Below are 12,837 nucleotides of genomic sequence, written 5' to 3' on the forward strand. Positions count from 1 at the left end.
GTACTGTTGAAGCCTGGCTTGGAGAATTCTGAGCATTACTTTACTAGCATGTGAGATGAGTGCAACTGTGCATTAGTTTGAGCATTCTTTGGCATTGCCTTTCTTTGGGATTAGAATGGAAACGGACCTTTTTCATTCCTGGGGCCATTTCTGAGTTTTCCAAATTTGCTGGCATATTGAGTGTAGCACTTTCACAGCATTATCTTTTAGGACTGAAACAGGTCAACTGGAATTCCATCACCTCCACTAGCTTTGTTCGTAGTGATGCTTCCTAAGATCCCTTTGACTTCACATTCCAGGATGTCTGGCTCTAGGTGAATGATCACACCATCATGATTACCTGGGTCATGAAGATCTTTTTTATATAGTTCTTCTGTGTATTATTGCCACCTCTTCTTAATATCTTCTGCTTCTTTTAGTCCATACTATTTCTGTCTTTTATTGAGCCCATCTTTGGATGAAATGTCCCCTTGGTATCTTGAATTTTCTTGAAGAGATCTCTAGTCTTTTGCATTTTATTGTTTTCCTCTATTTCTTTGCACTGATCGCTAAGGAAAGCTTTCTTATCTCTCCTTGCTATTCTTTGGAACTCTGCATTCAAATGAGTATATCTTTGCTTTTTTCCTTTGCCTTTCACTTCTCTTCTTTTCACAGCTATTTGTAAGGCCTCCTCAGAGAGCCATTTTGCTTTCCTGCATTTCTATTTCTTGGGGATGGTCTTGAACAGTGTCTCCTATACAATGTCACAAACCTCTGTCCATAGTTCATCAGGCACTCTATCAGATTTAGTCCCTTAAATCTGTCTCTCGCTTCCACTGCATAATCATAAGGGATTTGATTTAGGTCATACCTGAATGGTCTAGTGGTTTTCCCTACTTTCTTCAATTTAAGTCTGAATTTGGCAACAAGGAGCTCATGACCTGAGCCACAGTCAGCTCCCAGTCTTCTGCCCTAATTTCAGGTACTGGTTTTTGCCTGAAATACTCTTCTCCATCATACACTTCAGGGAGTATACTCCCTCAAACTTCTTCAAGTCAACTCAGAAGTCAGGTTCTCAATGAGGCTTGCACTAACCACTGTATTTTAAAAATCAGTTCTCACCATCTCCCCTGTCACATCAACCCTAACCCCGCTTATTTTACTCTGTTCTTTTCCACAGTGCTTTCACCTGTATAATTTATGTATTAAACAAACTTTATAATTTATATTTTATGTTATTTGTTTATTGGTGGTATCCTTCATACAAAATGCAAGCTCCACAAGAGCAGGTATCTTTTGTCTATCTTATTGGTTACTATATCAATATTATAGGCTTGACACATAATATATGCTCAACAGATACTTAGTAAATTAGTTACTCAGCGAAACTTATCCTACAATCAAAGTTCTCCACTATTTATTTCTATTTCATAGAAACACTGGTCCATACTTTAGACCATGCTATTTTAAATGAGCTTGTCACTGTTCAGATTGGGGGAGGGGGTAGGTCAAGACGGCTTAACAGGGGTGGAAATGGATATGAGACACCATGAAATTGAAGAGATCATCTCAAAATTTTCAAACTTAAAAATGCTTGAAATAAATTACCCGTATGACTTGTGCTGGATTACTAAATTACAGGCCAATTCCCATGACTATAATACCCAAGGCCCAGAAAGCAGCTATTTCATTTTAAGAAATATTCTATAATTTTCAGAACTAGAAGTGGCCTGAGATGCCAGTTGTTTCTTTCACAAATAAGGGAATAAAATTTGTGAGTTCAAGTACCTTTACCATAGTTAAACAAGTAGGGATAGGAGAGCCATGACCCACTGGTGTCTGATACAACTAAACTTTAACATAAACAGGTGATGGTTTTCCTCAGTCAACAGTCTCCATCTGTCCTATGGGGACAGAGCCTTGAAACATTCTGCTGAGGTTTTCTCTCTCTACAACAAGATGATTATTTTTTGGAGTTCATTAAACTGGAGTTTTAGTCTAATCATCTAGAATTTCTTTTCAGGTCTATTGAGGCATAATTTACACATAGTAAAATTTCAGGTGTCCACTTCTGTGAATTTTGACAAACATACAGTCATGGAACTACTGCCACTATCAAGATACAAAACATTTCACTACCATTAATAGTCCCCTCCCCAACCCAGGCCTCTAGCATCCACTGATCTCTTTTCTGTCCTGACATCTTTTTGCCTTTTACAAAAAAGATGGCATGTAAGTAAAACCATACAATATGTAGCCTTTCAAGTCTGGCTTATTTCATTTAGCATAATGCATTTGAGAGTTATTATGCTGTTGCATATATTAGTAGTTGGTTCCTTTTTACTGCAGAGTATGTGTGTACCAGTTTGTTTATACCCCAGATGATGGACATTTGAGTTGTTTCCCAGTTTTGGCAATTATGAATAAAATCACCATGAGCATTCACATATAAGTTTTTGTACACATACAGATTTTCATTTCTCTTGACTAAACAGATAAGAGTGGGACACTAGTTTTTGTGGTAAGTATACAAAAAACTGCCAAAGTGTTATCAAAGTTGCTGATTAGTTTTTTATATTAGTTTTTGTTTTTTATATTAGTGATATCTCACTTTAATTTGTATTTCCCTAAAGACTGAGGTTGACCATCTTTTCCTATATCATGTAAATCTTAAAAGATATCCTAACAATAAAAAGTAAGCAATTACTTTCCTATGGGTTGAATTAGTGGGAAGAAAGGGACTAGGATAAAACAGAGCACAAAGTTTTAAATTTCTGTTAGATATTCATAAGGCTGTTTGTTGAGAGGATCTATCAGATGATATACATGAAAATATTTTAAAATATGTAAATTAATATTATAAATCTTAGGGACTGTAACTGCTACTAAGTATTAGAAAGTTATAGATACAAAAACGATACCAGGAACCTGTAGGCCTCCCAGACTGGAGATGAATAAAACATCTTAATCTGACCTGCCCTTTCAACACTGTCTCTGACTACAATTTTGAAGCTGCCCTGAATTAAGCTAGCTTTTAGTGTTGAAGACAAAGTCCAGTTTTCAAGCACAAACGTCACTTTCCATAATCAACATAATCAATGAGTTCAGCATTCCAATAATGGCAAGGGATGGACTTATTACTTAGAAAGACAAGCTGGTCAACTTCTGACCTGTATTTTTCCTCCTGCAAATGACATGTCACATCTAAACAAGTCTTCCAAAACTAAAAAGAAAAAACTTGTCTGTCTGTCTTTTAAGAGCTTCTATTTACCTATAAGTGATAAATGAATTAAATTTTACTGAACTAATAGAATCCCTGATACAGGACTTTCTCAAAAAAACAAACACAAAAACAAAATCACTTTTTCTAGATTCCTCAGGATATCTAAATAGATGGGATAACAATGATTAATTGAAAACCAAATCAAAGTCAATCCCCTAGGACTGTACTAGGTATCTATATCCCAAAGTGGTAAACCAATAGATAGAAACACCAATACTCTGGAGTACTGTTTTAGTCAAGGATATTATTTTATACCTCCAGGGAAACCTTACCTTTCTTTCTTTTAATAGCTTCTTGTAGCCATTTGATCCAAGTGATAATAAAGTAATAAGGACATCTAAAGAAGGTGAAGCTGAAGCTCTTCCTGAAATAAGGATGATATGTTACATTAGGGAGAAAAAGCTTTGTAAAGTAGACTTATTACAGTAGCCTATATACAAATGGATTTTTGTTTATTAGTTACTTTTTCTGAAGAGCAACTGATTTATTTACCTGGATACATCTTGCTTATTTCCTGAATGAAGGAATCATTAAAGCCAGCAATTATAGCACCACCTACTGGAACCATAAAATTTTTGTCCAAGCTCTGAACGAAAGCATCTACTCTACCAACACGAGCTCCCTAGAACAGAATAACATGCAATATTATATTATTAGTTTCCAGAAGAAAGGACAGCAATTGCTACTAATAAATGTCATTAAAACAATGCACGGAAATAAAAACACAGATCAAATATTTTTATTTTCTTTGTATAAACACCAGTAAAATATTTTTAAGTATTAAATGGAGTTTTTAAAGGCTGCTTCTTATAACTGGAGGGCCTCCCTCATAGCTCAGTTGATAAAGAATCCGCCTGCAATGCAGGAGACCCCAGTTCAATTCCTGAGTCAGGAAGATCCCCTGGAGAAAGGATAGACTACCCACTCCAGTATTCTTGGGCTTCCCTAGTGGCTCAGCTGGTAAAGAACCCGCTTGTAATGTGGGAGACCTGGGTTCAATCCCTGGGTTGGGAAGATCCCCTGGGAAGGGAAAGGCTACCCACTCCAGTATTCTGGCCTGGAGAATTCCATGGACTGTGTATAGTCCAGGGGGTTGCAAAGAGTCGGACACGACTGTGCAACTTTCACTTTCTGCTCCTACCACCACTTGGATAACAACAGAGAAAAGAAAGATTTTATTTTTAACATCAACTAACGGAATTTTGGGGGGTATACTATTGGCAATGGTCCTACGTAACTTTTGTTTCCTAATGTCATAATCTTGGATGATCCAATTCCATTGCAAATGAACTTCAAGTGAAAATTTCATATTCTGGTGAAAAATGGAATACTTGCTAGAAATGTAAAACTAAGTTCTAGTCCCATGCAACACAGTCCATGACCTTCTGCTTAATGTGTTTCAATTTTCTCCTTTTAAAAACTGAGATACTATCTAAATTTCAGCTAAGATAGTTTTTCTTCTTTATCTATAGCCACAGATTTTCAATCTGTATTCACAATCTACGTTCCTATTAGTACTGTAACCACATTTGACCTTCATCTTCCCACTTTATATCCACATCCATATCTCTGGGGGAATAGAAGGAGCAGATAGGTAGCCTAATCTGAGAGACCAGATCCAGGCAATAGGGAGAAGCCGCAAAAGCAGAAAAAGGGCACAGACCACTCTGGAGGCTATCACGGGATTGTTTCAATCGTAACCTTCCCCATCATTCTCCTTTCTAATTTCCTCATAAACTATGATCAGAGAAAAAATCTCATCTTTCCACAGGAAAACAGAGAGAAGCATAGGAGACTAACTGAATAAATAACTGAAAGCCATGCAAAGTCACTGAATAAATAACTGAAAACTATGAAAGCAGTAGCACATAAAAATAAAGTGGAATGGAGTCACCTTTTCATAAACATTTAAGTACTGCCCAAGATGTCCCAAGAGAAATCTGAACTTAAATTGGGAGCAGGAGTACTAAGAGGGCAATCCACAAGACTTTGCTAGAATCCCTTCACTACTAAAACACAGAAAGCATTCAAAGGGCAGCAAACTCTGTGGCAGGAAAACAAACAGGCTAGGAATGGTGTATAGATCTCGTTCTTCACACTAAGGTCTGAGGCTATTACTGAGGAGGCAAGAAACACACTACAAGGCTAGAAGGGCTTAAACAGAATAGGTAACACAGGAGCATGTACTATGAAGTAAACAGTGGCCATTTATCAGTTCATGCACTCACTCATTTATTCAGAGGACAAATATTGGGGCACCTATATTATACACCGCTCCAGGTCCTGGACACAGCAGCAGTGAATAAAACAGATGACTGTTCATACAATAATTAAGGCTAGAATTTACGGAGAACTTACCATGCACCAGGCACTGTTCTAAGCACTCTACATTCTTAACTCATTTAACCTTTGCAATACCCCTCTGGGCAGATGTCAAATAATAACTGTCTTACAGATGAGAAAATTAAGGCATAAAGAAATTAAAGTGATGTGCCCAAGGTCAGAAATATACTTAATAGCACAGGAAGTTAAAGCGTCTTACTGAAAGTCACCCGGGGCTTCCCAGGTAGCTCGGTGTAAAGAATCCGTCGGCCAATGCAGGAGTCACAGGAGACATGGGTTTGCTCCCTGGATTGGGAAGATCCCCTGGAGAGGAAATGGCAACCCACTCCAGTGTTCTCGCCTGGAGAACCCCATGGAGAGGAGCCTGGTGGGCTACAGTCCATGGGGTCGCAGAGTCAGACTTGATTGAGCAACTGAGCACACGTGCACACACTGAAAGTCACCCTCGCAAAAACCTAGGTAAGTGCGATGAAGAACTCATGTTTAAAGGATTAAATAGTATCCTATAGCATTTTCATCTTTCCAGCAACTCACACCAGAAGTCTTGGAGGCCCTGAATCCTCATTTCCTCATTTCTTGCATCTGATTCATCAGCATACCCTATAAGATCGACTCTCAAAATACATCTGAATCGAACTGTTCCTTAACACCTTAGCAGCTACCACCCTGGCCTAGGCCACCAACACATCTCACGTGGGCAGCTGCAACAACCTTCCATACTTGTCTTCCTGCAGGCCATTTCCCACAGCACAGCCAAAACGATGGTTTAAAAAAGTAAGTCACAGGCTATTCTCCTGCTCAAAACCTTCCACTGGCTGATGATCATACCAAGAATAAAATCTCAAACCTTTACCACATCTCAGAACCTCTTTACCCTCACTGCCGCCCTCATTTGCCCTGGCCCAGCTATACCGGCCTCTTCTTCACCCATTCCCGGGACACCCTGGCCTCAGTGTTACTTCCTGCCTGGAATCTCTCCAGGGTTAGGGTTAGGGTACCACCCAACTCACTCTTTTATATCACTCAGGACTCTGCTCAAATGTTACTTCTCAGAGGACTCCCTGGATCACTCCATCTGACACCCCTCCTCTCAAACGCTAGAGCATTTATGAAGACCTGTCATCTTTACTGCTCACTGTCTGCTTCCACTCCATGAGGAGGAAGAGTGTTACAATCACACTGCATCCCCAGTGCCTACCCTGGTGCCTGGCACATCTGTGGGAACCCTGCAAATATGTGTTGAATGAACTGACAGGTCTATGAATAAGCAGGATAACACCTACTTCTCTCAAATCCTCAATAAAAACACTCACTGCTTCCCACACTTTGGGAGCTTAACAATCCATTCTAACTCTAAAATTTAAATTAATTCTACGTAATTTTGTGACTCTACTACAACCCTATCTAGTAATGTGTCCTCACACCCATATTCTATGAGTCTAAGGTGGTCAGTTTAATATATATCAGAATTATACGTTTTGCAAAGTTAATTTCCTGGCCATATATGCAGATCAGAATGCACGGTATGCTCAGCATTAAGTCATTCTGTGGTACTGCCCTTAAAAAAAATTAAAAGAATTTGGAAACATTTTAGTTATACCTCTTTCTTCCCTGATTGCTTGATTATTGCAATATTATCTTCTCAAGAAAGCTTTGCAGTTTTAGTACTTTGTTTTTTAGAGGAAAATAAGGGCCTTGGAGTCACATAGAACTAGATGGGCCATTTTGCAGCTTGGCTCCTTAGGCAAGTCACTTAATACCTCTGAGTGTGTTTTTTCATTTGCAGAACAGAAACAATAAGAAGTATACCTTAAATTGTTAGGATTAATTTAATAAACTTTAAAAGTCTAGCAGGATGCCTGACACATGTGTGAGTAAATGGCACGTACAATGAATACAAACTACTGAAATAAAGTTAATTTTAATTTTTTAAAATGTCATGAAACAACTAGCACCAATAAGACCCAAATATTTATTTGGTTGAAAGCAACAGGGACACCACCTCTTTTTGTAAGGGTCAATGTTCACGTACGGCTCTTTGCTTTTTTAAAGAACTATCAGTTCTAGAAGGTAATACAGTATCTGCAACAATACAACAACTACCTCATAAAAATTCATTCACCATCTTATAATGTTATTTTCTGGTTAAAATTTTAGTAAAATCACCTCACAAATGAAGAGAAGTGATGACAAAGTAGTCTATTCGTGATGTATAACCCCACAGGAAGCTTTCATAGTCTTATTTCTTCAATTACACCATCAAATTCTCCAGTATTCAAAAATATGTCATCAACATTGCTGGCTTAAGTATGTAACATCTGGATAAATGTTAAGGAACCATTAAATTGATTATTATGAAACTTCATAGGCATGTGGAGAGTATAGAAACACAAAGTTAATATTTAAATTTAAAAATTAAATATTTTTACTAAATTTTAAAATGTTAATGCGAAGTATACATAACAGGTATAACCATGTATGTATTTTAAAAAAGAGAGAAAAGGGAAACAGAAATTACTAAAGGTAACTGTTAGGGTAACAGGTTTATGAGTGATCTACTCCTTCCTCATTTTTCTAAACTTTTAGGAATGCTGGTATATTTAACTTTTAAAAGAACCGAGGATGCTAAAAATTAAAGAGGAAGAGAGAGGAAAAGGGGGAAAGGGAGATGGAATAAAAATGAATCACTGAAATCATGTTTTTTCAAGAGTTCCTCTGCCACTATTCAAGTTAGATATAATATAATCTAAAATTGTGATGAAGGCTTAAAGAGTTAAGGAGTTATGGAAAAGGATATCAAGGAAACAGTAAATGATTTTCCACAAAGGTTTTAAAAAACCTGGCATACCACTCCACCTCTGGACCTCTTTTGTTATGCAAGCTAATCTATTTCTTTATTGACTAAGCTAATTTGGGTTGGGTTTCTGTTACGTGCAGTCAATTACATCTTAACTGGTACAACCTTCGAGTAAAGAAATTAAGAAAATCGGCTAATACTATCATACAAACCATATTTTTATCAGAGATAATACTAGTACACTCAGAAGAATAAAAAAGAAAACAAAAAATTTATGAGATAGGACCTACAGAACTAAGAAGTATTCACCACCACGTGGGAGACCACAGATAATCTGTGAGCAACTCTTAACCACATAACACAAATTACATGTGTGTCAAAACTGAGTACTTGATTTACATCGTTATGCACACAAATCATAAAACTCATCTATCGATAATATCTATCGATATACTAATACAGCATGAATAATCACTGCAAGTAAATATAATTCAATTTGGAGTAATCAATTATTGAGTGCCAATTATGTACCAGGTTCTGTCCCAAAGACTGAGGATGTAACAGTGAACAGAGTCCTTCCCCTAACAGAAAACAGTCCTTTCCTATTTGCCAACTCCACAGTTATATGCTAGAATAAATATTCAACATTTTGTGAATACTATAATCAAGTACATTAGAAAAATGAGAACACTGGTAATGGAATATTTTGAGAAAGTTAAATAAAATAATCTGAATTTTTTTTTCCAAGAAAAACAGATTAAAAAAAATTGAGGTATAGTTGCTTTACAATGTTGTATACAGTTCAGTTCAGTCACTCGGTCATGTCCGACTCATTGAGACCCATGGACTATACAGCACGCCAGGCTTCCCTGCCCATCACCAAATCCCAGAGCCTACTCAAACTCATGTCCATTGAGTCGGTGATGCCATCCAACCATCTCATCCTCTGTCATTCTCTTCTGCTCCTGCCTTCAATCTTTCCCAGCATCAGGGTCTTCTCAAATGAGTCAGTTCTTCACATCAAGTAGCCAAAGTATTGGAGTTTCAGCTTTAGCATCAGTCCTTCCAATGAATATTCAGGACTGATCTCCTTTAGGATGGACTGGTTGGATCTCCTTGAAGTCAAAGGGACTCCTCAATCTTCTCCAACACCGCAGTTTAAAAGCATCAATTCTTTGGCACTCAGCTTTCTTTATGGTCCAACTCTCACATCCATACATGACTACTGGAAAAAACATAGCTTTGACTAGATGGACCTTTGTTGGCAAAGTAATGTCTCTGCTTTTTAAAATGCTATCTAGGTTGGTCATAACTTTCCTTCCAAGGAGTAAGTGTCTTTTAATTTCATGGCTGCAGTCACCATCTGCAGTGATTTTGGAGCTCCCAAAAATAAAGTCTACCACTATTCCCCATCTATTTGCCATGAAGTGATGGGACCAGATGCCATGATTTTAGTTTTCTGAACGTTGAGCTTTAAGTCAACTTTTCCACTCTCCTCTTTCACTTTCATTAAGAGACTCTTTAGTTCTTCACTTTCTGCATAAGGGTGGTGTCATCTGCCTATATGAGGTTACTGATATTTCTCCTGGCAATCTTGATTCCAGCTTGTGCTTCATCCAGTCCAGCATTTTGCATGATGTACTCTGCATATAAGTTAAATAAACAGGGTGACAATACAACCTTGATGTACTCCTTTCCCGATTTGGAACCAGTCTGTTCTTCCATGTCCAGTTCTAACTGTTGCATCCTGACCTGCATACAGATTTCTCAGGAGGCAGGTCAGGTGGTCTGGTATTCCCATCTCTTGAAGAATTTTCTACAGTTTGCTGTGATCCACACAGTCAAAGGCTTTGGCATAGTCAATAAAGCAGAAATAGATGTTTTCTGGAACTCTCTTGCTTTTTCCATGATCCAGCAGATGTTGGAATTTGATCTCTGGTTCCTCTGCCTTTCCTAAAACCAGCTTGAACATCTGGAAGTTCACTGTTCACATACTGTTGAAGCCTGGCTTGGAGAATTTTGAGCATTACTTCACTAGCGTGTTGAGATGAGTACAATTGTGCAGTAGTTGGACCATTCTTTGACACTGCCTTTCTTTGGGATTGGAATGAAAACTGACCTTTTCCAGTCCTGTGGCCACTGCTGAGATTTCCAAATTTGCTGGCATATTGAGTGCAACACTTTCGCAGCATCATCTTTTAGGATCTGAAACAGCTCCACTGGAATTCCATCACTTCCACTAATTTTGTTCATAGTGAGGGTTCCTAAGGCCCATTTGACTTTGCATTCCAGGATGTCTGGCTCTAGGTGAGTGATCACACCATCACGATTATCTGGGTCATGAAGATCTTTTTTGTATAGTTCTTCGCTGTGTTTTTGCTACCTCTTCTTAATATCTTCTGCTCCTATTAGGTCCATACCATTTCTGTCCTTTATTGAGCCCATCTTTGCATGAAATCTTCCCTTGGTATCTCGAATTTTCTTGAAGAGATCTCTAGTCTTTCCCATTCTTTTGTTTTCCTCTATTTCTTTGCATTGATCACTGGGAAGGCTTTCTTATCTCTCCTTGCTATTCTTTGCAACTCTGCATTCAAAGGGGTATATCTGTGCTTTTCTCCTTTGCCTTTTCCTTCTCTTCCTTCACAGCTATTTGTAAGGCCTCCTCAGACAACCATTTTGCCTTCTTGAATTTCCTTTTCTTGGGGATAGTCCTGATCACTGCACCTTGTACAATGTCACAAACCTCCGTCCATAGTTCCTCAGGCATTCTATCAGATTTAATCCCCCTGAATCTATTTGTCATTTCCACTGTATAATTGTTAAGGGATTTGATTTAGGTCATACCTGAATGATATAGTGGTTTTCCCTACTTTCTTCAATTTAAGTCTGAATTTTGCAATAAGGAGTTCATGATCTGAGCCCCAGTCAGCTCCTAGTCTTGTTTTTGCTGACTACATAGAACTTCTCCATCTTTGACTGCAAAGAATATAATCAATCTGATTTTGGTATTGACCATCTGGTGATGTCCGATGTTGTATTAGTTTCTGCTGTACAATGAAGTGAATTGACTACATACAGCCCCCCACCTTGGACCTCCCTCCCACCTCCCACCTTGGGTAGGATGAACTGAGAGACTAGGATGGATAAATACACACTACCAACTACCATGTGTAAAGTATTTAGCTACTGGGAACCTGTTCTATAGCATAGGGAGCTCAGCTCTGTGTTCTGTGGTGAAATATTTTTATATCCGTTCTGAGGATAGCTATAATCCAATGCCACTAGCAGCGAATAATGACTTTCACTAGTGACTACTGGATGCAAATTCCTAATGCTCCATAAAAATGAAGATGCTAAACTAACTGTCTTTCTATATTAGGTTGCAAGAAAAACAAAGTAATAATCCCAAATATGTTAAAATATATTTTTTTGACGTATCTTTTGAAGCTCTCTTACCTGCTGAATGAGGTGCATGCACTTTGAAGACTGCACTCCATAAGCATTGTTGACTATATGTGGAATGCCATAATTAGCACAAATCACAGCCAGTTCTTCTAACCTATAAACATTCAACAGAAAGATGTATTCTTACTCTGCCTTAATAAATTATAAAAAAAATTTAAAATTTAAGTTATCTGTATGGCAACCCATTCCAGTATTTTTCCCTGGGAAATTTCATGGACAGAGGTGCCTGGTGAGCTATAATTCATGGGGTCACAAAAGAGTCAGACACGACTTAGTGACTAAATAGTAAAAAAGTATACTAGGGGAAAAAATGACAAACTGAAAATTTTACAGCAGTATTTCAGCATATAATTTGGCACCTTTGAAATACATAGTAGGTAGTTACAGATAAGCCTGGAAAAGCTTTTAAATTAATGTTACCAATAAAAATAAGAAAACAAGTGTTTAGAAAAATCTATATAGATGGTAGCTTTTAAATCACTTGAAAATTTTCTATATAAAAAGCAAGAAGCAGATTATTTATAAAGTTCTTACAAGGTTGATATGCTCATTTTTAAATGCTTTCAGTTGCTTATCACTCCAAAGCTAATATCTGCAAAATAATTAGCATATCTTGAAATCCTAAGAAGTCTCATATGAAGCATCTCATAAAGTAAAAAATACATTTTCAACAGACTTTAATGTATTAAAAAATACAGAACATTAAACTACTTGAGTACCAAAATAACGTTTTCCAGCAACTTGGATACTAAAGAATCTTTTAAATAGCTGCTGGTTTAAAATTCACTCTTACTTTTTCATTTGACACTTCTCATATTAAGACAATCTGCGAGTCTAACTTTATGCAAAGTAAGGTAATAAATTTCAATTGGAGTGTAATAAATGATGCTCTTTTGTAAAACTAAATACTACTTGTGACTGAAGTCATCTCTAACAGAAATGTCTTCATGCTATGAAGCTAAAACAAAAT

At 37.5% G+C, this 12,837-nt stretch overlaps 1 protein-coding gene across 1 annotated transcript in view; it reads right to left on the minus strand.

Annotated features, from left to right (window-relative positions):
* The window catches only part of SEPSECS (Sep (O-phosphoserine) tRNA:Sec (selenocysteine) tRNA synthase), a 38,172-nt gene that overhangs the window by 15,606 nt on the left and 9,729 nt on the right, over positions 1-12,837 (minus strand). The window contains exons 6-8 of the mRNA XM_068975111.1: positions 11,859-11,961; positions 3,755-3,884; positions 3,535-3,626 (exon numbers count right to left, since the gene is read on the minus strand). Of these exons, the coding sequence (XP_068831212.1) occupies positions 3,535-3,626; positions 3,755-3,884; positions 11,859-11,961 (325 nt within the window). The remainder of the gene's footprint in view (positions 1-3,534; positions 3,627-3,754; positions 3,885-11,858; positions 11,962-12,837) is intronic.

The sequence above is a fragment of the Capricornis sumatraensis genome, chromosome 7 (genome assembly GCF_032405125.1).
Source record: "Capricornis sumatraensis isolate serow.1 chromosome 7, serow.2, whole genome shotgun sequence".
Taxonomy (NCBI): domain Eukaryota; kingdom Metazoa; phylum Chordata; class Mammalia; order Artiodactyla; family Bovidae; genus Capricornis; species Capricornis sumatraensis.